At 38.6% G+C, this 26192-nt stretch overlaps 4 protein-coding genes across 5 annotated transcripts; 2 read left to right on the top strand and 2 right to left on the bottom strand.

Moving 5' to 3' along the window:
* Positions 1-787: 787 nt before the first annotated feature.
* LOC146475702 (transmembrane protein 43-like) lies at positions 788-13297 on the bottom strand. The gene is made up of 11 exons (XM_085115418.1): positions 13178-13297; positions 11867-12037; positions 11187-11321; positions 10077-10171; positions 9508-9557; positions 8307-8447; positions 7304-7425; positions 6315-6392; positions 4406-4507; positions 3097-3214; positions 788-2216 (listed from the first exon to the last, which is right to left on the bottom strand). The coding sequence occupies exons 1-11, from the start codon at positions 13190-13192 to the stop codon at positions 2008-2010; spliced, it is 1236 nt and encodes a 411-aa protein (XP_084971544.1). The 5' UTR covers positions 13193-13297; the 3' UTR covers positions 788-2007.
* A 33-nt stretch (positions 13298-13330) lies between these two features.
* Positions 13331-18790, top strand: LOC146475701 (general transcription factor 3C polypeptide 6-like). Its single transcript, XM_085115432.1, has 6 exons — positions 13331-13479; positions 15135-15218; positions 15633-15696; positions 15925-15960; positions 17020-17138; positions 17677-18790. The coding sequence occupies exons 1-6, from the start codon at positions 13453-13455 to the stop codon at positions 17734-17736; spliced, it is 390 nt and encodes a 129-aa protein (XP_084971558.1). The 5' UTR covers positions 13331-13452; the 3' UTR covers positions 17737-18790.
* Positions 18360-20981, bottom strand: LOC146475700 (uncharacterized). Its single transcript, XM_085115431.1, has 3 exons — positions 20701-20981; positions 19818-20007; positions 18360-19050 (listed from the first exon to the last, which is right to left on the bottom strand). The coding sequence occupies exons 1-3, from the start codon at positions 20880-20882 to the stop codon at positions 18940-18942; spliced, it is 483 nt and encodes a 160-aa protein (XP_084971557.1). The 5' UTR covers positions 20883-20981; the 3' UTR covers positions 18360-18939.
* Positions 20982-21027: 46 nt separating this feature from the next.
* On the top strand, positions 21028-26050 carry LOC146475699 (uncharacterized). Of its 2 annotated transcripts, XR_014865801.1 has the most exons (8): positions 21028-21210; positions 22596-22671; positions 23305-23405; positions 23602-23775; positions 24041-24111; positions 25062-25197; positions 25744-25885; positions 25921-26050. XR_014865801.1 is itself a non-coding variant. In XM_085115426.1 (7 exons), the coding sequence occupies exons 1-7, from the start codon at positions 21136-21138 to the stop codon at positions 25765-25767; spliced, it is 657 nt and encodes a 218-aa protein (XP_084971552.1). In that variant the 5' UTR covers positions 21028-21135; the 3' UTR covers positions 25768-26050. The 2 variants fall into 2 exon arrangements, 1 of the variants encoding a protein (XP_084971552.1); XM_085115426.1 differs by having other exon boundaries at positions 25744-26050.
* Positions 26051-26192: the final 142 nt, after the last annotated feature.

Here is a 26192-nt window from a genome sequence, read left to right as displayed (position 1 = left end):
AACTTGTTTCGCAACGCCGTTGCGCACAAGTTTCAGCTAAAAGTTTCAACGTGTGATGGCGGCTTGAGCAAGCACGAAATTCGAAGCGCGGGCCGCGGCTTCGTAGATTTTCGAGCAAAAGAGATACTACTCACAGTCTATCATTATGCCATTTCCGAGTTGCTTTGAACCTCATTATGAAAGTGAGGCTAAGTGCAGTTTTTATTATGAAAATGAGTTTTTATTCAAATGTAAAAAAAAAAACTAATTTTCAAATGAAAAGCTTCGCACTTAGCCTTACTTTCATAATGAGGTTCACAGCAACTCGGAAATGGCCTATTTATTCAGCTTTTAAAAGTTTCACATTTTATTAAATGCTTGAATCGAATTTCAACGTGAACGATATCTTATGTGATACGGAGTCAAGCCGTGGCTTTAACTGGAAAAATAATTGCAAATAAGTGCAAAGTTTTATAATGAAAATTAGTTTTCATTCATATGCAAATAAAACAAAGTTTTACATTTTATTAAATGCTTGAATCGAATTTCAACCTGAACGATAATTGATGTAATACGGTGTCAAGCCGTGGTTTTAACTGAAAAAATAATTGCACCGATCTATTAAGGGTCCTCGGGTTCCACGGTAAGTGTTTGGCCACCAAACTAAGAGGACTCTGCATACCCGTTTTTGTGAAGGCTGGGGAATTACAAGGTTCGCGAAATTTCAGCGTTATCGTTAGAAATAGTAACCACAGGTGCGAGTGTTCTTATTATGCCTATGGGTAGGTATTGTAAAAGATGACACAACTAAGTTGTTACCATGTTTTATTATTTTGCTTTAACAATAAGAAATTATTATTTATTAGTATACAACAAAAATGTTTTTGTTATGGACGCATTTACACCATGCGAACCGTTTACTACAAAGTGACTACCGCTCAGGTTGTCGAAACGTCAGTCAAAAAAATAGTCCTTCTCAGGACTACACTCACCCGGATGATCATAATTTACCTACTTATATCAAATAATTGGTAAGCACATCGTTAAGTAACAACAAAATCAAAGGTCATCACGTTCAACTTTAGAAGCCTTAACGACCTTTTAACTATGTTTTTTTTCAAAGTAAATAAAACATGTACCGCATAAGCGCCGACCATTCTAAACATAATTGTAACATCTTAAACGTGAGCCATTTACATCGTAATAAAAAGATCAACGAGTTTTACTTTCCAGTGAAAGTTCTAATGCATCGTTATTTGTACAGGCTGTTTCCTTTGCATATTACTTAGTTTTAATAGAACTTCTTAATCGTTCGACATCAATACTCTCGAGGGGAGGGGAGGGGCGGAGGCAGGCGCATGAAAAATGTAGGGCGCGCGAGCCACACGCGTGCGAGAGAGAGACTACGCGCTACTTTCACCCTCACGTGTTTCCCTCCCTCGTGCTCCACGCCTTTTTTTTTCGCGCCCTTTAAATTTTTCACGCGCCTGCCACGCAGGCTACGCGACACTGGCTTATTATGAATTATGTGTGGACTTATATAGTTGAGTACTTCATTCTTGGCTTCACGCGGACAAGATTGACAAACAGAAGGTCTAACGATTATAAAACGGGACGAAAAAACGCCGAAGCAGAGACAACCTTTTTCTCCTTTCAATACATACAATGAGTGGCATAAAATATTACTCGGTTCAAAAAAATTATACTACACCCTTTGTCTTTTCAACCTACAATAAATTTGTGCACTTATTATCCAAGTTCAATTTCTTCTTTAAATTCGTGGATAACTCCATCCTCGAAGACCCCGGGGCAGATAGTTGGGCCAGGAGGAAGTGAAAACGGGTAAGTATTTCGTTCTTGTTAACTTACCCGTTTTAACTTTCTCCTGACCCAGTTATCTGCCGCAGGGTCTTCGAGTATGGGATAACTCTCATTTGCAACGCAATATAGTCCAATGTAGACGCGAGGAAGTCGATGGAAAAACGGCCCAAATGTCATTTGTGAGAGCGGTTTCTCTCAACATTGTATTCAACTCTTGCGATGATTGACGTTCTGTGCCCTCTGCCTGGATAACAGAATGGGTACAGCGGCTGCTGCCAGCAATGTCAGGCCCACAAGTGGTCGGTGAGCGATCCAGCCAATTGCTATGGTAACCAAGGACAAGGAAGTGGCGAGACACAGGCAGAGAATAGTCAAACCCAGGCCCACAAGCTCACGGACAATAGGCAGCCAGGAGACTAATAGAGAACAAGTAGGAAGGTAGAGTCAACTTTATTTACATACAGTATCAATTCAATTCAGAAAGTGAGAGTGTTTCCTTAGATGGACCAAACTTTGGGTCAAGGTTGGTAATATAAGCCTATACCCTATGTAAACCATAATACACTTAATGTATGGTCCCTCGGGAAACTAGTTAGTTTTGTTTTCCCGAGAGTCCTGGTGTTTCCCAAGACTTTCCCTTCAACAGTCACAGCAAAACAAACAAACAAACAAACAACTGAGAGGGCAACAACTGCGGAATTGTATCCCGATCGTGATACATTTGTATTTGATCAGGGGCACATGTCCAAGAATTAACCAATCACAGTGCTCGTTTTGTTGAGTGAAAGTCTAGGTATATAAATAATGTATACCAGGGAGAATCATTTAAGGGTAATACATCAGTTGCGGTTCTCGGCCTGAAGAAGCAAAGATTTTTCTCTAAAATAAAACATTTTGTAAGGGACTACGAGGCAGTGCATACGAATTTTGTTGACGAACTAACCCATATCATAAGGGAAGAATCTATTCCCCAAAGAGTCACGAAACTTGATTGCAAATTGGATAGTCTAAATTTGCCTAGTTCGCGGTCGGTATTTAATGTATCCGAGACGAACGGCCGGACCACGTGACCCGAAACAGATTGAACCAGGCAACTAGGTAAAGTCGTAAAGCAAAGTTGTAAAGCCACCTTAATCAAATGAACACATTTTACACGTTCCGCTAGGGGGGTGCTCGTGTGCCGAGTCTTTTTGTTATGCTATTGTCAAGTCTATTAATTGTTACTCTATGCCAAGTAAAGTACGAATTCAGGGACTTGTTGTATAGGCACGCACTGCATAAGCCTCAGATACTCACCTAACATTGTAAGAATACTGGTCATCATTTGAAATCCAATGAACATCAGAACCCACCCCACCCCCCTCAAGACCCACGTCAGAACTGTGTTGGCAGAATGCTCAGCATCAAAAATCTCCTACAGAAAAAAATGATAACAAAAACAAAAGATTTATCTACGATACTAAATAAGGATCTTAAAGTCGTTTACTGAGCGCCTCGCATCATTGGGTGATTGGAAGGGGGATGGTAGCATCTTGTGGCCTTACAAGTTTCAATAGACCCTTCTCCAAAATGGCGGCCGAAAATTCAAATAAGTAAAAATTTAAAAACGTATACCAGCACTAAGAGAAGCACTTTTACTTTAGAAGCCCTGCAAAGTTTCAGCATATCAGGTGTAATATCAGCTGAGAAAATGTAAGTTGAAAAATGAAAAATTTACAGACATTTGTATGATTGGGGGTATGACGTATACCCCCAGTTATACAAACGTCTGTGAATTTGTCAAATTTCATCTTACATTTCCTAAGCTGATATAACACCTAATATGCTCAAACATTGCAAGGTTGCTAAAGTAAAGGTGGTCTTTCCAGTGCTGGTATCAGTTTTTCATTCAGTTCAATTTTAACTCATTCAAATTTGTTGCCGCCATTTTGGAGAAGGGTCTATTGGTCCGTACTCCTGATCCTTTACTCCTGTTAGTACCAGTAGCACGAAGAGAGTAGCATTACTACTGAAGCCATCAAAGACGTACTTGCTTGTATTTGCTTTATCCCCGTCCGCGCGTATTCGTTTTCTATCGACGTTATTTCAAAACCAAATTGTTTCCTGCATCTGGTTAGGCTCTCCATCCACAAGTTCACAAACAAAAATGATTGAAAGCGCCCCAAACGGAACGGAGACTTTCAATGACGCTGCACAAAGTAGAGTTCTTTTAAAATGGCTATTTATCATTTGGAAGTTTGGACGGCAAACGCACGTTTTTGAAAGCGAAAACGTCAAAATGAGAGTCACTTAGACTAGAAAGCAGCGCTTTAATTCCAGCCGTTTCCAATTGTTCATGTGTGAACAAAGGAAACGAATGAAAACGCGTGAGTGTGGCAGTTTTAGTTATGTGAAAGGAATGAAAACATATACTTATAGACGGGTCGTTGTACTGCAGTTTTTTGCCGATATTTGTTTGTACAGTTGGGTAGAGAGCACAACAATGGAGGAAAGGTTTTGTTAATGGAAACGGCATGATGGAAGCGACAAGGGTCTAGATCAAAAGTTGACAAACTTAGCACAAGACCATCACGATTAGAATCACCAAGCACCTTTTGTATCTTACCTCTGCACTCATGTCTCCAGGGTAGAGCAGTTCGATTGTATCCCCTGATTTGGTGTGATAATGCGATAATGTGGCATCGTGCTGTCGGGCAATAATACTGACCTGGAGATGGTAAAAAATAAGAAGAAATGAAACGTTTCCGAATCGGACCTTTTTGCGAAAAGCGGTGTTTACAGCAAAGACATTTATATGATTTTGCCTGCACCAGTATATAATTAACAATTAGATTATGAGCTCGAGATTTCTATCGCGTGATAGTTGATGAGGGCGAAGCCCGGATCAACTATCACGCATAGAAATCGAGAGCGAATAATCTAATTGTTTTAGTATAAATCTACTAGTCGTTCAAAACTAAACAAGAAAATTATCTATTTCCTCATCGCAGACACTTCGAAAACGCGACGAAGCGGCCGCCATTTTGTTGAAAACCGCTACTCACTATCTATCACAGAATAGATAGCGAGTAGCGTAGCCAATCAGAGAACGGCATTCGTGATAGAACACTAGTAGATTTATACTAATATAGTTTAGTATAAATCTACTAGTGTTCTATCACGAATGCCGTTCTCTGATTGGCCACGCTACTCGCTATCTATTCTGTGATAGATAGTGAGTATCGGTTTTCAACAAAATGGCGGACGCTTTGTCGCGTTTTCGAAGTGTCTGCGATTAGGGAATATATATTTTACTTGTTTAGTTTTGACCGACTAGTAGATTTATACTATAACAATTAGATTATTCGCTCTCGATTTCTATGCGTGATAGCTGATTCGGGCTGCGCTCTCATCAACTATCACGCGATAGAAATCGAGAGCGAATAATCTAATTGTTAAATATTTCGCCAAGCAGTAACCATTTATAACCTTTTTGCTTTTAAACTGACCATCGAACTGTTGACTTTTTCAGACTGTGGTCGGCGTTAACTCTTAAAGCCCTACCAGTGATCAGCTTCAAATTTCTCCTTGCTTTCTCCAATGCTCATTTAACCCCTGAGGTCGTGAGAATTAACGATATGATCACCCAAGGTGAATTTTCTTGATATTTTAATAACCTCTTTCCCGGTATTTTCATAAGGAACGTGTGGGGACAAGATAGGAGAATTTGCTCTCTGATATTAGCAGCCAAAGGGTTAAATGGACAAGGGTCGTTTCTGCGTGAAGTTTTTATTAATTTATGCCGAGATTTAGTTGTTTCATGTTCTACCCCGCCAAACAAAAAACAAAAAAGAGATTCGTCGAGCATTCAAAACGAAAACTCTCGCGGAAGGTCAAGTCGACGTGAATCACCATAAGCAAATACTTTTAATGCCCAAAAAGCCTGGGAGCTTAGAATATATTCTTGTTAACTGTCGGAGACTTGTTTTTGTTTACCTGCAACCCGGCTTTCGAACGAAATTTTACATAGTAATTACAGCTCGATGCAGGTGCCGAGAATTGCACGGATTTTATACCAAAGTGTACGTTTCACGTGCCGTCTAATTCACGAACTTTTTCGGAGTGGTTGTTTCATCCAACGGATTCAAAATCACAACGCATCTCCGTCACTTACTCCCGTAGTTTTTGTTTGTTTGTTTGTTTATTCCCAAATATCAACGGTGTTCTGACATGAGACACCAATTATACAAGCTGGTATGTATTCCTTATTTCCAAGATAGTATTTGTTTTCCTTTTTTTGTGTGTGTCTGTTCTCGACTGGTCCACTTGGAAACATTGAAAAGAAATGATCGTAAATGATGATTTCATTCTACTTTTGAAAATGCTTGGGCAATCTAATTTTCAAATAGTTTTCACTTTTTTTGGGAGGACAATAGCCGAAAGCATAACATAACTATTAAGAGAAAAAGACTCACGTAGTTTGATACGAAAGCGTATTACTTTGAAAGAGACTTTCGATTTCCCAGACATTTTACCTCCATTGGATCTCCTAAGCCCGCTCCAGACTTCTCACTCAGGCCAGCAAAAGAGAACTTTACTCTCAAATCCCCTACCTGATTGAAAAATAATACGATAATAAACTTTATTACATAAACAACGACCAGGATTTGTCAGGAACAACAGGAATGCTCTCTAATTTTCTTAATCTTGTCCTTGCTCCGGGAGGTTTTTCTCCGGGCACTCCGGTTTTCCCCTCTCCTCAAAAATCAACATTTCCAAATTCCAATTTGATCTGGAATGTGAAGGCCACAGGTTTGTCAGGGGCTGTTTACATGGGGGGAGGAAGATCCTAGCACTAGGAAGATCCTAGAAGGCGGATCATCCTAGCACCACTGACATGTTTTCTCTATTCAGTTTACATGCAAACAATTGTACTTGGCCCTAGCGCTAGGATCTTCCTAGAGATAGGACCTTCCTAGCCGAGAGATATGAAAAAGATCCTAGCACCATGTACACTGCTTTCGCTCGGAAGATCCTAGTACTAGGGACAAAAAAGAACAAACATGGCGGCAGCCGGGCGTTCAGCTGCTCAAGGCCGACAGTTATTCTTCTTTTCCTTCTCCCCTTCCAACTTCGGCCACTTCGGCCGAAATTTCTGCATGTAAAGCAAACGAAAGTTTTTCCGCCTTCTCGGATCTTTCAAGTGCTAGGATCTTCCTCCCTCCATAATAAACAGCCCCTCAGTAGTAAGAGACTGTTATGAAAGATGCGAAACTTCCATTCGGAACGTCCAAACCGTGAAAAAGGGACTACTTTTCGGAATTTTCATTCCACTGGAAAAAGCCAAAATACCGTGTCCATTTATCCAGCTAGTACCACCGAAATTTCCGGATCTTTTTGTTTTTGTAAACGGTAAACAGCTGCTGAGTTCAAGACTTGTTTAACTCTGTATTTTTTTAATTTGTTCTTCAAAGTAAGTAGTCTCACTGTGAGAGACTTTCTCTCATGAATGTGGCACCCTTACCGTAGGATGAAACGGATCGTCAGCGTGATAAAACATCCCATTGTGGATATATCTCGTTCGTCCTCTTTGGATTAAATCCTTTGGAGAAAGCGGCTGAAAATTGTCGATCTTCCCAATCAGCCCTGTATTTATAAGACAAAACAAAACCATATGATAGTTAAAAGGTGTGAACTCAGTTCTGTGTATTGGACTACAAGTGGTCTTAATTTTCTCAGGCATGGAAGAGCGCGCAAAACACGCGGGCGCTAAAATTGTGTCCAGCGTGTCGCGTATCCTCGCAGGAGAAGCTTGCGTGTTTTGCTTGCACTAGGGAGTTTTAGCAACGACGACGGCGACGTCGCGTTTTTTCCAGATGTCGTCGCAATGATTCCAACTCGCTTTAAATGTCAAACGGTAGGTGAAATTTCAAAGTTTCTGGAGTCGAATTCTTGAAGACCGCACCCAAGTTTAGAAAAAGAAAGAAAAATTCGTCGTCGTGTGTTTACGTCCTCCATAAAATTTCACGTCCTTGTCATGCAGTGACGGCAAAGAAATGTACCAAAAAGTGTAATGCACGTGCAGAGTTGTTGTTTTGGTTATTAAGCCTGTTGACGTTCTCGTTGCCGTCGCTGTCGTTGTTGCTAAACCTCCTTTCTTTGCCTGACTGAGAAGAAGAGAGACTATCCTAGTCTCAATTCAATTCAATTCAAGTCTTTTGCAGTAACTGTTTCTAGCATGCTTTAAGGTTACGATAAAGTCAAGTAAAGTCGAAAAACGTTTGCACACGAAGAAAAACTATCCCGAAGGGCAAAAAGAAAGAAAAAACGGCCGAAATGCGCCAAGAAATCGTCCGTAGTATTTTTGCCCGAAGTTTAACGTCCGAAGATTACAATAATTACAAGATAAGCAGCTGTAATTTACCAAATTTTAACCCTCGCACGCGCAAAACAAACTTCCGCGAACAAATACATGGATCCCACACGCACAGCATTACACTCCAAATCAAGTTACGGCATGAAGTTACCTTTTGATAAAGCAAAAGTTCCAACTTGTACAAGCTTTGCCTCCTTCGTGTACGATTCCACTGGCATGTCGTGAGGGTTTTGATGTCCATGTGGGTTATCAAAGCCATCACTTTTAACGACGTGATCTTTCCACTCCATAGCTGTGCAAAAACAAATTTCAAAGAATTGAACAATCTCAACCTGGTATACTCTCTGTTAACTTGTGTGCCCCATCAGTTAACAGACAACGAATTAAAGTCGGAATTTTAGTTCCAATATTTTAAGTTCGTAGAAACATCAGGATTAAGAAAATAGTCCGCTGGGATAATTGAGAATCAGGAGAACAAAAATACCACTTTCAAGGTTGTATTTTTATTCTCCTGAAACAGGCCTTTGATCTTGGACACCTAAGGGTCGCTGGCAGTGAAGAGCGGGTATTTTGTTTTCCCAGGGACGTTAATAGTAACCAAGATCGACGAAGGGAAGCACAGCTAGTGTTTAGTGAACCATACGATTAATTTCCATAAAAGGGTCGTTGGGTACTTCTGATTCAAGGTCCTGTAATAACAAAGATTAAATTGTAGAGATCCCAGCAAATGCTTCAGTAAAAAAATAGGTGGCCATAAAACAGAACCACTTTAACATTGTCCCCAAAAATGAAAGCGACCTGTCCATCATAAGTTATTCAAAAGTGATCTTATTTAGTTGCAAGCTATAATTATATGAGGAAGTTTTTCCTCATTCGATGTCAACCATACAAATTTATTTTCACCTGTTATTACTGTATTGCTTTAAGCTCACATAACTCTGTTGAAATGTTTCATTAGATTTTTTTTAAGGGGAAAGTATCACGGGAATTTGGTGTTATATCAAAAACTCCAAAACGTTTTCTTTTTTAACAGAAACCTAAAAGTATTGCTCAAATTGGTTGTAGATTGTCACCCCAGTGTACTCAGAGACTATCGATGAGTGTCGCTGGCCACAGATGGACTGGGTTAGAATGGCCTGCAACTTGAAAAACGTTAGGCTAGCTGTTTTCAAATTCTAGCATTTTCGTTTCCAAAATGCACAAGAGCAGGTCATGAGTTCAGTTGATTTATTTTCTTGGTTTTCTAGAATTATTTTGTAACTAAGTGAAGCTGTTGTCGCACCATTTTCACCACAAAAGGTCAAAGTCCCCGTGATACTTCCCCTTTAATGAATGTAGATCGCCCGACTTACAGTATGTAAATGTTGTTTCTACTCTCTTTCGTCCTCCGTCATTATACTCCCTGTAAAATGAGTCACAAAAATCTTAACCTTAACATGTACCTCAACAAAACAACAACAAACAAATAAAACACCAATCCTGTTTAAAAAAAAAAAACCTTTCTCACGAAAAGGGGGGCAAAACAGCAATGGTACCGTCAAGATTAAAGGTACCAACAGTTTTTGTCTGATATACATTTCCAAAACTTTTGTCACCCATTTCCGATTTGCAACCAAAATTCCCAAATTTTCGTGCAATTTGTTTCCTTGGTTCTAACCTCTTAGAAGTCACCTAAATTTTTGATCAGACATTTAAGCTTCATCTCATGAAAGTCAGTAGGCCTGCACCCTTCAAAAGCTCTATTTCCACTGGACCCTTATAACCTGCAGCTGCATTTTTTTTTGGGTTGGGAGCATTGTTCTGTTTTTCATTCTTTTGTCCTCTCGACCTGAACCAAGTAAGACATTACAAATGGTGCAGGTCGCCCAATGAAAGTGAGGCACCTTAAACCAACAGTAGTCCCATCTGTCTGCATGTTTACCTGGTGTTTTGATGTTCAACCCATTGATACATTTCAACCTTCCGTCTGAGTTTGACAGCTCTTACAGCCACACCATACTCAGGGTCACTCAAAGCCTGAAAAATGAGAAAGAGAGGAAAAGATGAAATTGCAATGCAATGAAGAAGGGTGATGAAGTACCACAACTGGAGCTCAATCTTTTGTTTTTGCCATTATGGTAAAGAGGGTGTAACATGTTCTTGGCTAGTGCACAGAGGGGGTATTCCTTACTCCCTTATATAATTTCACTATCTTTCAACTCAGATTTCAAGAAAATGTCCATAGTCGCCCCAATGAAGGTCACTGGTAGCCTGTTGCACATGATCAGATAATGGGAAGTGATCAAAAGAAAATTGAAAATTGCAAAGGAAATTGAGAAGTGAAAATTAAAACAGCTAGGAAAAATATTGCAAGTGGGGATAAACGAGAAGATACTGCAGAGCCTTCTCTCTGCAGTCTCCTTGCTGACTATTTTTCACTCACATTGCAATTTTCTTTGCACTTCTCTCCACTATTTGAAAGCGTGGAACAGGTTAGGCCACTGGAAATTCCAAGGGTGGGGGAGGGGGTGTCTCATAAGCCAGAATTTGTATTGTAAAGGGAAATAGTGAGGGAGGGGGAGAAGAAATTAAAAGCTAACAGATTCCCTACAGGAAGAGGGTATTTGGATATCCACAACAGAACTGGAAATTGGTTTTTACAACAGGCTAGCCACAATGGAGCCCAGGACGGGGTGGGGTTACAAAAAGGTGACAGGGGCAAACATTGCATCTTTTAGGGATTATTATAGTCCATAGGTTGGTTCTGCTTCTGGTGTTTTATATGACTGTCCATTAGCTAGCCAAGTGTACATTAGTCATGTAATTTTTCAAAACCACTAAACAATTTATTAAAGAGAATGAATCAACTTTCAGTTGTGAAAATTCCTACCTTGTGGTCTGGAGTGTCAATGAATTTCAGCCATACCCAAGAATCTGTTAAACCTTTTAAGGGTTCTTTAAAAGATTTCCCATGAGCCCAGCCCCTTCCCCCTTTGTCATCACTATTAAATGAATGCCCTCCCTCCCTGCTGGGCAAAATAGACAATCTCACCATAGGTGTTTGCAGGACGCCAGTGAGGTGGACCAACCTGTCCTGATTCTCAGGACTGATTCGATCAATAAGACGAAGAGGAACAACTTGTTTCAGACCTTCATCCAATGATAGTGCTGTCTGAACAGCTCTGCCCTTGAAACGAAACAAAATAGAAAATGAAATTATGTATATGTTAGTCCCTCCTACAGCAAGGATCATACTGTGTCAGCCAAGAGATCCTACAGGATGTACCTAATTTAATTTAATGCAAGGCATTTGATTGGGTATCAATTACAACTGGCTGCACAGTCACAATGACTGGAACAGTGTTTTGAGAACCTTTTGTAACACTAAACTACTGAGATCATTCAAGCCTAATAGGTAAAAGAAAACACTAGATTTCACTTTTTGACTTTTTGCATCTAAAGGTTCCTTTTTCTTAGCAGTACATTTTTCATTTTTGTCACATACCCATGTGCTAGACAAAAATGAATAATCTCTTTAAGTTAGCTAATGAATCATGCACAATTTCTTTTTGTTTTGTTTTTGCACAGTCAACACTTTTGTTTTCTTTTTTTTTTAATTATTCATGAACTCACATGAAGCCACTCTACACTGAGCAGTTGCACAAATCCATTCCTCACAGATGAATACCAAGGAACAATATGTAAGTGAAAACACTGTGTCATTACTCTTACCTCATTCCAATAGATGACAGGAAATGAAATAACAACAAGAAGGATTCCTATCAGAGTTGCACCAAAACTCTGTTGTATTTGTCCAAAAAATCCTGGATTGTCTTTGTATGAAACCCTTGTGTGGCTGTCATATTCACTTCCAATATTGTGCATTCCAGGGGCACCAGGGTTCTACAGAACAGATTGTGCAATCAATATAAAGAATTAAAGAACTGTGTATCACATAATGAATATTACATTTTATCAATGAAGTTGAAAAGTAAAGGTGATCTGGTCACCATTAAGACATTTGAGAGCTGAGTGTTTTTAAAGCACCAGCCCTTCGTCAGAGTCATCTGATTTACTCTGACCAAGAGCTAATGCTTGAAAATATTAATGTCAGCCCTCAAATCTCCTTATGGAGGCCAAATTACTTGATCAATGCTGTTGATAAAACCAAACATTTGTTTGCACTCCCCACTGTTGCAGCACCACAGTTTCTTTAGAAACTTAAGCCGCCTTGTCTTTTTTTGTATGCATAAGGCCTGCTCTACACTTGTACCACAACAACAAAAAAACATACAGAAAAGATCAGTTTTGTCCTTATGCCTTTATGTGTTATGACATGCATGCTCCAGTTCTTACATGCATGTTGTCATGTTGCCTACTTGGTTACATAATTACATATAACACTAACATAAAGTGTATTTTATGTTTGTGTGACCAAATTGTTTTATGTCACTACATGTAATGTGATCAAGACTTAATCGAGGGGTTAAACTGTCTTCATGTTCAGAATTTGGTAAGTGGTTCAAGAGACAAATTTTTAATGCACTATGAGACCATCAATGTTTCTGGCTGTCAGTTTCACAGAGACTTTGGACATGGACTTTGTTAATGTGAACACTTTTAGAAATAAAGAACTATAAGAAAAATTATAACACTCTCATATATCCATAATCAGTCGTAATTAATTAATGAATGGTGACGGCTTGTCAGTAGAAGTCTGACAGAGCAATATTAAAATGCAAGCCAAAGTGCTGTGGTGTTTATATTCCCAAGTAGTTTTGAGTTTTCCTCAACTTTCGCTCGTATTAAAATTATATTTCTTTCATAATAATTCTTCTACGCTTTAAGAAAACAATTGTGGTAAATAATTTTTATCCAATCGGAGCGAACGAAGGCTCTAGGTTCATTTCATAAATAATCGTGTAAATAAATGATTCCTTTACAAACACGGTCCCACGCACCCTTAGTTTGTAGTTTTACCAGGAATTTTAACATCAGACACAAACATCAGTGCACAATTGAACATTAACAGAAAACACTTACGTGAGTTCGATACATGATTTTCTTTCGATCGCTAGCGAGAAGCTGCCAACGTGGAACTCTTATTGATTGAATAACAAAAAGAAAGAGGAAGTTAGATAACAGACAGGCGTTCTTCGCCCTGCGCGTGGAGCCTGGTTACTATAGATACTCCTCCCCAGGATCCTCGCAATTCTACAGTGAAATGCATTCAACGTCTTGGAGCTTTGTAGATCTCGGCAGAGATTTTCATCTTTATTGCAAAGCTCGGATAATTTTGTGGATTTTAAAGAAACGTTATGTCCGACGAAGAGTGGGAAGAAGAGGTAAATACCTTTAATTACGCCTGATTGTCACTAAAGCTGCTATAAATGCCAAACTTTCACGGACGTATGATCTGACAGCGGGCGAATATGTTTTAAAACGTTTTCTTTCTCTTCGCTAAAATTTGTGGGTAGAATACTCACAATAGAGATTTATTCAAAGTGTGGCTGTTTCGTTTTCTTGCGTTAAACGACAGAACTGCAAGATCTAGATCTATGTTCCATTTCCCGCCTCATCAGCAGATATTTTGCGCGTGTTTCTCGCGTGTGAATTTATACTCCTCGCGGGCCTTACTCGCAACGTCTTCCAGACTTGCTATGAACCTCGTTATGAAAGCGAGGCTTTGTGCATAGTTTTAGTTTTATCCATAGAAATATTCTTGCCAACTACAGCAGTTGCGAAAAGGAAACCTTAAAACTTACTTACTTACTTACTAACTTGAGGCTTGAACGGGATTCAAACACAGAACCTCTGCAATGCCGGTGCAGTGCTCTACCATTTGAGCTATTAAGCCAGCTGGGATGGTGGTCAAATATTTGTGACTTTGTAATATAGGTGGTTTTCACCTCACACATCGTCACGCAAGTGAAAAAATAAAGTCCTCAACCATTCAATAGATTAAGTCAAGAAATTGGTATGTTGTAGAAGAGTGATACATAAACAACATGTGAAAGCCACAGGGCTGTGCGATATCTCCTAATCGAGTTATTCGAGAAAATGTACCACGGAAAATTACAGAGTTTAGTATGGGACGCCATGTTGGTGCCTGGTCTGATGGGCACCAACATGGCAGCCGGAAACCAGCAAAAACATCTGGAGTTTACCTTGGCTATTTCAAAGCCTTTCTTCTCTCTGCTGAACTTTCACACATTGACATTAACACTTCTATTACATGTTAGCTGATCAGACTTAAAAAAAACACGAGGCGAATCGATGTTTTCATGTACATGACATGTTTAGAGCAGCAATCCTTCTGTCACGCACTGCGCAAAAATCTAAAATTCAAACTGCTCTATTTTCAAAACAAAGAATGCTATCCTGCTGAAAACAAGCAATCCGACGGAAATTTAGATTTTCTTATAAATTATGTGATGAAGATAAAAACCCAAAATTGTGTTTAGTTATGAATTTCAGTTTTTTATGATGTCATGTGAAAACCAAGAATACCTGTGAAGAATAAATAAATGAATATGAATATATGAGTAACTGGGGGGGGGGGGGGGGGATATTCATCCTTCACGGGTATATCATGAACACACAGTACAGAGCTGTCATTAAGTTTTCAGCCACATGATGCATTAAGCTTCTCACCCATAACAGTGTTGTTAATTTCTGAGTAAAATGACCCTTCAACCATCAAGATCAGCCGTAACATCAAGGTTCTTTCAAGGGTATTCAGCTGTAACAGGTGTTACGGGTTACAGCCCTTAATGACAGCTCTGCAGTATGACCAGCTCCCATTGGGCTTGATGGCTGTACATGAAGACAACACATTTCAAGGGATTATCCTAGCTAATGAAAGACACTGAGTGCCCTAATTAGTAGCTGGAAGCAATACAAGGTGGCTATATTCAAAGGCCATTGCCACATGGAATACTGTAAACAGTTGTAACCTCAACATTACTATAGTAAGTAAAATTTTCTTTTTGAATTACAGGAGCATCTTGTTCTCATTCAACTAAAAGGAGTCATAGACAATGATTTTTTGTATGATTGCGAATCTGCCAATTGCCGACTTTTGGTGAGTTTTCTATCCATTTGCTGGTTTTTTGATATCATGTGATGTCCTCACTTGTGCCCTGTGACCAGTTCAGTATTTAACTTACACCTGTATAGAAATGCGAAAGAACCCAGACTGCCAACCGCCTTGTTTATACAACTGTATGACCACCTTGTTTTTAGTCTGCAACTCTTTCTTTGTTTGTACAGATATTGGAAGGGTAGTGTAGTCATGTTCTTATCTGAAAAGCCTGACCCAATTAATCATTACGACAATAAATTATAATTTGGCATCTGCACAGTGTTCATGATATTAACAGGATTCCAAGGGTCACAAGCTCAGCTAACAATTTAATGACCTGTTGTTGAGTTATATACATGTAATTTTGAAGTCTGATATAGACTTAGGGTTATCCGGGACATCTTTGCATTTCAGGAGATTGATTCTGATGAGCCTGTGCTACAGATTGGAAATTACACATTTACTGGAGAGTTCAAAGGTACTTGTAACCTGCCTGTAAATTGTTTCCTTTGATATCAATAGTACACTGTACCAGTATTACATTCACCTCGGAAGAAGCTTGTCTTCTAAGATCCCCCAGCCTCACCCCTCTTGGAATTCCAGCCTTTGATGTACACAACCCCCCTGGAATTTGGACTTGGGGGGGATGGGCATTTCTAGAACAATACTTTTTGTATTAAAGTTATTTATTCATTATTTTTCACAGAGTCTACTGGAACCCATGTATTTTTCGAAGAGCTAGGTGTGTATGTGTTAAAAATTAATTATTATTGTTAATTATTAATAATTGTTAATTATTATTGTACATGTAGGGAAGGGTATCTCCTGTAGCATACCAAATAAAGTTATCATTTGCCTTCTTCAGTCTTTGTGGAGACATAGTGGTGTAGTTTTTAGTGCGCAGACTTTCAACTAGACTTTCAGTTATTGGACTTACATTGTTGTGTAGTTTCCTGGGTTAGCATGAACTTTGATTCCAGTTTTAGGGCTACTCAATACAGATTCTTCAAAAGATTTCTGTCCCTCAGTTATACAGTAACTTAGACTTTTCTTGGCCATTTTCATTAGCTTAAAGTTAAACTTTAAAAGCATTTTAAATGAGCAAAATGAAAACCTCAGTTAACTTTTAATCTGGGTTGGTAATTAGCATCAATCAGCTTTCGAACAACCGGGTCCAGGTGTATAAATACAGCTGTAGGTACTGGCTACATACTGCTGGCCGGGGTAACCCTATAATAGACTAGGATCCATTTAGGAGGGAAAGTAGCAGTATTCCTATTTGCTTCCTGCTACAGAAACTGGGTTAAGCTCCAGCCATGACAACCACTTAGGCCTGGTTCTCACTGCCGACAGAATTAGAAGTGGAATCGGAAGCATAAGGAACCTTTAGTTCAAGTGTGAATCAAAAAATAAAGACTCAATCGCAATAATTGTAAGCTTGATGGAATCAGAATCACAAGGATCAGAACATTTCCTTTTTCTTTTGATTCCGCTTCTGATTGTCACTTGCGAAGAAGTGTGAACTGGTTGTTCTTGATCCGAAGTGCAAGCTGAAGAATCAACCAACCACATAACTTATTCCAAATCCCTTTAGAATGGAAAACATGGCGTCCTTCCGCCATTTTGAATGAAAGTCAGGCTTCCATTGCATTGATTGACACTAGATCAGAAGATTCTTCTGATTCCGACTCCGATTCTGTTTCTGTCGTTAGGATGAGCCAGGTGCTTAAATGCAATTTTACTTTTCAGTCTGGACAGTTATGCAGTCATGTATATTGACTGTTTTTATTGATATTTTCAGAATCTAATGATGATCAGGGAACAAAACAGTTAAAGTACAGATGCAACACTACAAAGACACTGGAAATGACCAGGGTTTTTCTGGTTGAAAAAGAAAAGGCCGAGAAGGAAAAAGAAGAAGTAAGGAAAAAAAACATTGCTTCTTACAAACTAAAGAAAGCCTTACCTGTATTTTATAACAAGTTTAATAGTTTGATTCCCTCAACTTGCTAGGCTGGCTAAACCAAAGGAAAATACCTTAGTATTTATTTTGCAAAATATTAAAAACCAAAGACAATACCCCTACACAAAAGTAGCCCGGTCAATGACTTTCTTTGTATGGTCACACCCAAGGTTCAGAAGTAAGGACATTCATTTTCAGCATAATAAACAGCACTACAGGAAAATACTGCTCAGTAGCTTTCATTTCAATGGTCACACTTTAGGATTTCATCCACAGACTCAAAGGTTAGAACCACCTTGAACAGCATAATAAACAGCTCAGTGCCACGTTAAGGAAAATCACTGCTCATAAGGTTTCTTTTGAATGTTACATTATTTTACACACTCAAATGATTAGTATTTACTAAAACTTTCCCTTCAGGAGAAAAGGGAACAATAGAAAAATTGAGGTCCTATCCTAGCATAATGTCATTTTGCTGCCTTATAAAAATTGTAGGTTGCTGGTTCTGCAAGTGGCGCACAGGAACAGCAAGATCCCAACATGGACGAAGGATAGATGACTCACTACACACCTCAGAAGCTGGACCACTGTACTTTATACAGCAGTCAAGATGGAAATTTTAAAGTTCCATGGATGTGTATACAGATTTTTCCATATTAATTTTGTCACAACCAGGCTAGCTTCCCTCAGCAGCCTGTTAATCTCAGCACGTTCATAAACCAGCAGCATTCTAGAGATGTGTCGTATTCGGCAGCCAGTATCAAAAGTAGCAGAAGCAAAGGCTGAGGACTTCTCCTTCCTGGTTGAATTGTTCCAGTGAAGTTCGACGGGAAATAATCACCCGTACAGAGTAGGTGGAGAGCTTACGAGCTGTAGAAACATTGTAAGAGGACTAGCATCCCATTGGGGGAAGTAATAATACTCTTAATTGGTTAATACCACAGAAAAGAAACATTGTAGTTTTCTTGAAAGGACATTTTCTATATACATACAGATGCAGGTAGTCACTTACATGTACATCCGAGAGAATTGTTCAGAAATTGTATACGGCTTAACTCGGGAATGTAATATTAAATTCTGTTGAGGAAATGGGCTTTTATTTTGGACAAACATTTGTCCAATGACTTACTGTTTTTTGTAGCATTGATGCACAGCAAAAGAAAATTAATAACAACAACAACAACAACAAAAGCGTTTATTAAGACAATGTCTGGACAAACATAACTTTCTTCAGAAAATTTATTTTGTGTACATATTGTATGTAACATTTAACTATCAATCATACAGACTCTAGACTTGAGACCAAAGGTAACTGACAGTTCAGTACTTACATTTAGCAATTTGTAGTAATTATTTACAAGTAATAATCCACTCATTGACAAATCTTCTATGAATAATATCTGATGTGAGAAAAATCCATAAGAACTGTTTGTTCTTTTTATGTGTTTTCAATTCGACATGTATGTACTTAAAATTTGTCAAAACTTCAAAGCCACAAGATCATGTAGTAACACACCTTTTGACAACATCACAAACCAAGAAGTAGTAAAAAATATAATTATCTGATAGTAGAAAACGAAGGCTCAATAAAATAATTATTACAAGGCTGTACTGTTTGTTGAAGCAGTCCTCTTGTTGTTTGTTGCCATCTACTGCACCATGAACTGCCCTGCCTCTAACTTTCAAATTAATATAAATTATTAAGTAGTTTCTTTGGGCAGTCGCTGAATACAGTGGAATTCATTGAAACAGCTGTTGTCAGTGCAGAGTTTTGCTCCAGTTGATTGGGCTTTGTTGAAGCAGATTTCTCTCTTCTAGATGCTTGGCTTGTCTTTCATTTTTCTGCTGTTCTGCACGAAGCTCCATCAACTAAGAAACCAATAAAAATAAGCAATCAACAAATATCTCAATAATCCCTTAAAAGATGAAGTGCCACACCAATCATAATTTAGGCCAAGTTACATACTTCATCCCCTAACATAAATTTTGAATTTAAGCCCCCTGCCAGTCTCCCACTCAACTGTTCTTTGCCTTGGCACACAAAGTTGCATGACAAGGCAAAGAATGGCTGCGTGGGGGACTACTTCCCCCTCCCCAAACAAAAAAGAGTTGTTGTAAGCTGGTAGTGTTTCACCCCATTTTTTATTGTCAAACTCAGCCAATTTAAAATGTAAAATGCTCTCCAATAATTCCTCCCAAAATGAGCCCCAACATCTCACCTGGGTATACCAGAAGGAAAGAGGAAATTAATAAGGTTGTCCACAGGAGATGTGGAGAAGGACAATGGAAAGGAGAGGTAAAGGACAGAAGACTACAAATGTGGGTACAGGCAGCATCAGCAGCAGATGTTGGAAGGAGAGAGCATGCAGCCCAACTCTTCACTAGGAGAATATTGATGATGATGATGGTGATGATGATGATGATGATGATAATGATGTTGAGGACAACAATGATGAAGATGATGATAATAATGATGATGACAAAAATTCTAGGTACATCAGCTTATTAGTAGAAGTAGAAGGCTTATAGTCCGGATTATATTCCTCGCAATCTGGGGCTTGTGGGATACTAAAACTGTGCTTATAATGGACTTCTACACCACAATGTTATTAACCAAACAAAGATTAAAATGGTACCCTTTTGTTCTCATTCCTAAACTGTTGTAGATATTTTTCTTTGTTAATTCTGTCTTCCTTGTCCTGCTGCAGGCAGATCCTGTCATAATTGATGGCAAAATCACTTTCTTTTGTCTTCTCAACCATTGCATTTTTGTCAGCCGTGTCCTTTTCTCTCATTTGTTGCAACAAAGCCGTCCTTCCCAATTGCCTAGAGGCAGAAATTTTCAATAATTTTCATGATTGTATCTGCACAAGAATACTGTTCATGATAAGCCCCTTCTATCCAGAAAAATAGCTTTAAGTTATTATAGGGAATTCCAGTAACCTCAGCCCCCTCCCCCCCCCCCCTCCCAACCCCACTCTCCATCAGGAAGTTGGTGGAGGAACTAGGAGGGTTGCGTTGAACTTTCTCTGATGAACCAAACCATTACAGTAGAGTACAGAAAGCACCAGAAATTAAAAGCGGGTCACACTAAAGGCATGGCGCCTATAAATACGGCATATTGTAGATAGTAGAACTTGTTGGGATCCCTATCCTTCTCCGTAGAAGGCTATGATCGAGAACTAGGAATGTCTGGAATAAACGTAAACAAAAGAAGTTGTTAAACTTGTTATCCTACTATAAGCGAAATCGAATAGATTCTCTCATGATGTATTCAAACAAACTATCTGCAAACATTTATAAATAACAAGAGGTTGGTATTGACTTCTCTTGCAGTACTTAAACGAGCGATAAACAGCTGTTTTTAAGACTGGATAGCTAGCAAGATGGTGCGACACTTAAAATTGATGAAGTTATAATTACTGCTTTGTTTGATTCTTTACCACTTGTACAAGAGGGTCACAAAGTGTTTTACGGCCTAGATCAATGACACTGGCTATAAAACCAAATTTAACTCACTTAACTCGCTCCTTTTCTTCTGGAGATCCGTACATCGTTTTGACGTACGTTTCGTTTCGTCTTTTGTACGCTTCACGCTTGCCTTGCCATCGTCGTTCTTGTATATCATGGTGTCGCGCAATTGTCTCCATGCTCACGGTTCGCCTGCATCCTGATTGCCTCAAAGGGTTCGAATTGCTCATCGCGGTTTATACGGATAAAGAAAAATGTAAATTAAGACACAATGTTTTCGTGAAATCCTGTAATCGAAAAGCCTTTAGAAGAGTTTTTTTCCGCGAAATAGTTCCAGAATCCAGAAACCGTTGTTATGGTGATAATTGTAGCCGCTGTACGTCTAATATCTCGGGCGTTTGCTGCAATCCATCATGGCGGCCATCTTAGGACGAATGTATTAATAAATGTGCGAAGGAATTGGACAATTCTCAGTGGAAAACGATGGGAAGCAGTGAATCTACGAAGAGATTGACAGTTGAAAGGCCAGAAGAAGGTGAAGCTGCAGGAATAGTAACAGTAAGTTGTACTTTAATAAACAAAATTGAATATTTACCGGTGGAGTGCTCCGTGCTCGGGTGCAATATATCTGATCATTATGCTACAGAAACTTTCCTTTTGCTAACGAAACGAGGAAAGTAAAACTAGTGGAAAGACAAGAAATTCCAGGTCAAAATTAATACAGAGACCCAAGCGAATGTCAGCTCCAGCAAGGAATAATATGAAAATTTGGGCAGTTTGGTCTTAAAATCTCCCGGCGATATCAATCAATGAAAATCAATCATTGATTGCAATCAATATAATCAATAATAATCAATAATAATTTATTGATTGGTTCAACCAATCAATAGAATTCGAAACTCACTCACCGACTTGCTTAATTTTATTGATTTTTATTAATTTTTATAGATAATCAATAGTTGGTTATGCAATGGTATCTGAGTAAAACCTGACCTTTGATTGATCTAACGACATATACACGTCACGCGTCATATATACATATACGACGGAATTTTGCACCCTGTGGTAATCCGATTGCACCACACTTGAGTTGGAGGAAGAAAATATAGGAAAAAGGAATAAAAATGTTGTTGTTTTGAGACCATCACTCATTTTAAAAAATTAATAAATAATACTATGATGCTAAAATTAAAGGATACATTTAGTTATGATATCTATTTGAACAAATAAACTTATTAAAATCATTTGTCAATTCATGTGATGCGTTTTATTGAAAAGGAAACCGAGATTTGAATAATCAATGATAATCAATACTAATCAATGCAAATTGATCATAATCAATGAAAATCGAAACTCACTCAACTTTTGGGCTTCGATTTCTATTGATTTCCAATACCAATCAATTGATTATTATCGATTATATTGATTTTCATCGATTATTGATTTTCATTGATTGATATCGTCGGGTTAATACTGAAAATACCACTCTTCTCATCAGCCCAGCGTAAAGCCTCTCACAAGACCACATGAAAAACACAAAGTCGGAAAAAGCAGTAATAATTGACGCCCTTGTACTTGAAATGGTTAATTATGTTCTTGGCTGTCATCATCATTGACCACAAGTGTTGGGGTTGTTGGTAATATGTTGCTGAGGCATAAATGAAAACACCTCTCACATGGAATTCCCCCCGCCCCCCATCCCCCTCTCCTCTTGGCTTAACAGTGGTAGATATTGGGATCTCAAAAATAGTCAGCTACTGGCAAATGTCACCACCTTCTTCGCTAGCTTGGCCTACATAGCATTCCTTTGTATTAAGCCATTTGGTTACTTTTCAAAGGCAGCCATCTACTTTAGAGTATTCTGACCACCCCTTTAGGTGTGTTATGTCTGAAAAGTAGGTGCCCATGATGGCTTGAATTCATGCCTCATGTATTATTCCTAGGTTACAGAAAGAGTGGTGCGACGCCTTAGGGGCCTGGAGGACTTGCCTCTAAAAGGTGATGAAGAAGTTTCCCAAGGTGATGAACTTATCAGAATATAAGCATGATTGATAAACACTAAATTATTCTGAAATGCATAAGAATTCTATGATAATCTTAGACCACTTGATCAACATAGATTGTGTAGCTCAAGAAAATATCTATAACAACCTTTCACCCCACCCTCCCCCCCCCCCCCGCCCATCATAGAAGAAGGTCATGGGAACTTCGGAGATGGAGGTGTTTTAGTTTGGACAACATAGGCTTCCTACCCCAGAGGGGTCAGGAAGGAGGTCCAAACCAAGGGACCTTCCATGCGAATGGTATAGGATGTTTTCTCGAAAATGCATTGCGGTTACAAATTTCTGTCAGTCTATCAGGACATCCTGTCACAATTCCATCTTTGCGTGATCTGATGGTAATCCATGATCTTTAGTCACTTGATAAAAGTCACTAAGAGGTAAAATCTTACAGAGGTAAAAAGAAGTAAAAATCTTAAGAGGTAAAATCTTACAGTAAAATCTTCCACAGATCTTTGTGATGTTTTACCACTAGGGCAAACAGTCAGATGCAAAAAAATATCGTATGCTAGGTGTAGTCAAATACGGAATAAAAAGTATGTGTTGGGGTCATTTAAACTTTGACTTTTATTTTCCTCTCATAACTCGCCAGAGGATATCAACAACTTATGGCAAGAACTGCAGCAGGAAAAAGCCAGGCTAAAACATCAACATGAACATTTTCAGGAGTTCATGCAGGGTGCTTATGATGAGGTGACCAACTTTTGTTGTTGTTGAGCAGTGTGTTGTAAAATTTTTCAACATAAGAAATTTGGGAACTCTTGAATTCTCCAGAGAAAAGGTTATTCTTTTCTGTATTTGGACTAAGCCAAGTTTTTATCTGGTTTAACTTTTTTGAAATCAGAGTTTTGTTCTGCTCTGTGTTACAAGAACAATTTTATTGTCTCAGGGAAGACAGGTTGAAATCAAGAGATTGAAAGAAAACAGAGGTATACTACATGTTGGAGATAGTGATGCACAAGAAATAGAAAGCCATTGGAGAAAAGCTATGGAGGAGAAGGATGCTGAATATATTGTCAGAGAAAACAAACTTCAAGAGGAAATAAATGCATTGAAGAACAAGGTAGGAAAAGAATGAAATGTGATAATTAGACTCCCTTCTGGTAAGCCTCCTTATACTGTCCTATAAACATTCTTTTGACCTGTTGTTGCTTTTATACCTGAAATCAAGTGATGATGACAAGAAGCTCTGAAGAAATTCCAAACTAACGGTCACCTCTCCGTTGTTTAATAGTTATAGACCCACCCTACCAGTTTTCAAATGTACATTTCACATGTGCTTTTATCTAATGCAGCCTTACCCTGTACGTAAAATTTTTCCTTTTTAGGTTGTAGATAAAGAAGAAATAACCATTGGAAAATTTAATCAAGCAGTGGAAGAAACCAAACGAAAGTTCAGGTGAGTGAAAATACAGTTTGAGAATCCCGTTCAAAGCCTGAATTTTTTTCGGGCTTTCTTTTCGCAACTGCTTAAGTTGTGTACTAACTGCGAGGATCTTTCTTCTATCTAATCTTTCATCCCCAGTTCAATATATGATGTTTCATATATTCATTGAGAATGTAATCTTTGATTACCTTGCACTAAACGTCTTTTTGACATGCTTGCTTAATAGGCCATTTTACAGTTGTGTGCTAAGTGACCTGGCCTTGGATTGGAAGCGAGGCTGGGGTTGACCTTGTTTTGATACAGACCTTGCTGCTTTTCATATGTAAATGCAAACTAGTTAGCATAAGAACAGCATGATCTACATATGAAAAGCAGTGAGGTTTGTATCAAAACAAGGTCACCCCCAGCCTCGCTTACAAACCAAGGCCAGGTCACTTAGCGTACAACTGTAAAATGGCCTATTGATGCTTGACTACAGTGAAAAAATAATGATTGGTTAATCCTTGGTTTTCTGAGATTTTTTATCATTGAAGAGCAGTTTCAACTGAAATATGTCTTAAAACCAAAACTAAAGTAATTGTTCTGGCCAATCTTCACAGACATAAACAGTACAATGAAGCAATCAGAATATTAAGCAAAGAAAATGTAACTGGTGCAAGGGTTGTGAAATGCATGCACTTAACAGCATGCAAGTCGTGATTGATTTTGGTTTAATTTGCTTCTCATTTGTGATTCTCATTTGTTGAGAAAATGGCGCAAGTTTTGATGAGCAATCAGAGAGTACAGTAAAGCAAAACCAAGGCAAATGTGAATTATTTTCATCACTCAATTGAATGTGAAAACTCCTTCAAACCACCAATCACAATGACAGCAGTAGGTGCTTAATGCAACAAGCTGCTGGTTTCATGTCAAGTTCATCTTATAAAGTCACAACTTACAGTTTTTTTTTTTAATCATTGCAGCCAGCCGACCAAGGTCCCAGCTTGCCAGCATCTCAAGAATGAGGTATTAAACTGCTACAAACAGAACCCAACACAAGCTTTGAAGTGCTCACAGCAAGTCAGGGAGTTTCTCAGTTGTGTGGAGTTGTCACAATTGGTGAGTGCTGCTATGAATGGTCACACTTTAGGATGTCATCCACAGAGTAAAAAGTTAGAACCACCTTGTACAACATAATAAATAGCACCACAAAAAAGTACTGCTCAGTACCTTTCATTTGAATGGTCACATTTTAGGATTTCATCCACAGACTCAAAAGGCAGAACCATCCTGTACAGCATAATAAACAGCAACACAGGAAAGTACTGTTCAGTAGCTTTCATTCGAATATCTCCTCCAGACGCTGAAGAGCTACAAAATATTGTAGAACCACTTTCTACAGCAAAATACGTCCTTCATCTATAATAATTATTATGGTTTCATCGTAAAAGAATTAACTTCAGACTGACAAGTGTGCAGTACTATTCCTATATAATTTTCATTTGAGAGGTCACAGTACCAACCAGGATTTCATCCACATTCTCTTGAGTTAGGACCATCCTTACCACAAGAAACCAGTACTACTCATTAGGAGTCATATGAATGGTCACACTTTAGGACTTCCTGGTAGAAAATGTGAAACTTGTTTATATTTTTTTCCCGCAGGCCTCTCAAGAACCCAAATCATAGACTCTATACTAATGCAAGCTGCAAGCTGTTTTCAGAAGAAATGGTTATGGACTCTTCAAGACAGAAGCTAAAGGAAAGAAAGTATTGATCTCCCCAGTATGTGAATGCAGGAGTGCTGGTTCTTCAGTTATTTTTGATGTCTTGCAGAATGAGGGATGTGATGGGAACCCTCAAATCTTAGAAAACAACTTTTTTTAATTTTATGAGAACATGATGAAGCTCACTTGATACTTTTTGCATCTGGGATTAGAAATAAATGATATGAACCTGGTTTTAAACCAAATTGTGTGTTTGTTTGTTTGTTTATTTGCTTGTCTGTTTATTAGTTAGTTAATTTGTGTGAAGAGTATCAGGTTTCAAGTATCAGATTTCGACTTTTATCTTAGAAGAAACCATTGAACTGGGATTGCTTTCTTGAAGCTAAT

Source organism: Pavona decussata, unplaced genomic scaffold (genome assembly GCF_977016875.1).
Source record: "Pavona decussata unplaced genomic scaffold, jaPavDecu1.1 SCAFFOLD_83, whole genome shotgun sequence".
In the NCBI taxonomy this organism is placed as follows: domain Eukaryota; kingdom Metazoa; phylum Cnidaria; class Anthozoa; order Scleractinia; family Agariciidae; genus Pavona; species Pavona decussata.
Note: the sequence above shows the minus strand (reverse complement) of the source record. Positions and strands in the feature narration are given on the sequence as shown.

What these genes read in the sequence shown, in the direction of transcription:
- LOC146475700 (XM_085115431.1), bottom strand. Translation starts at nt 20,882, where the DNA reads ATGAGCAATTCGAACCCTTTGAGGCAATCAGGATGCAGGCGAACCGTG. An exon ending in GAAGAAAAGGAGCGAGTTAA is followed by an intron (nt 20,008 to 20,700) that starts GTGAGTTAAATT and finishes TTCTGCCTCTAG; the next exon opens with GCAATTGGGAAGGACGGCTT. An exon ending in TTAGGAATGAGAACAAAAGG is followed by an intron (nt 19,051 to 19,817) that starts GTACCATTTTAA and finishes TTGGTTTCTTAG; the next exon opens with TTGATGGAGCTTCGTGCAGA.
- LOC146475702 (XM_085115418.1), bottom strand. An exon ending in CTGTCATCTATTGGAATGAG is followed by an intron (nt 11,322 to 11,866) that starts GTAAGAGTAATG and finishes TTTCGTTTCAAG; the next exon opens with GGCAGAGCTGTTCAGACAGC. An exon ending in GCGTCCTGCAAACACCTATG is followed by an intron (nt 10,172 to 11,186) that starts GTGAGATTGTCT and finishes CTCATTTTTCAG; the next exon opens with GCTTTGAGTGACCCTGAGTA.
- LOC146475701 (XM_085115432.1), top strand. Translation starts at nt 13,453, where the DNA reads ATGTCCGACGAAGAGTGGGAAGAAGAG. An exon ending in CTGCCAATTGCCGACTTTTG is followed by an intron (nt 15,219 to 15,632) that starts GTGAGTTTTCTA and finishes TTTGCATTTCAG; the next exon opens with GAGATTGATTCTGATGAGCC. An exon ending in TGTATTTTTCGAAGAGCTAG is followed by an intron (nt 15,961 to 17,019) that starts GTGTGTATGTGT and finishes TGATATTTTCAG; the next exon opens with AATCTAATGATGATCAGGGA.
- LOC146475699 (XM_085115426.1), top strand. Translation starts at nt 21,136, where the DNA reads ATGGGAAGCAGTGAATCTACGAAGAGATTGACAGTTGAAAGGCCAGAA. An exon ending in TGATGAAGAAGTTTCCCAAG is followed by an intron (nt 22,672 to 23,304) that starts GTGATGAACTTA and finishes ATAACTCGCCAG; the next exon opens with AGGATATCAACAACTTATGG. An exon ending in GTGTGGAGTTGTCACAATTG is followed by an intron (nt 25,198 to 25,743) that starts GTGAGTGCTGCT and finishes TTTTTCCCGCAG; the next exon opens with GCCTCTCAAGAACCCAAATC.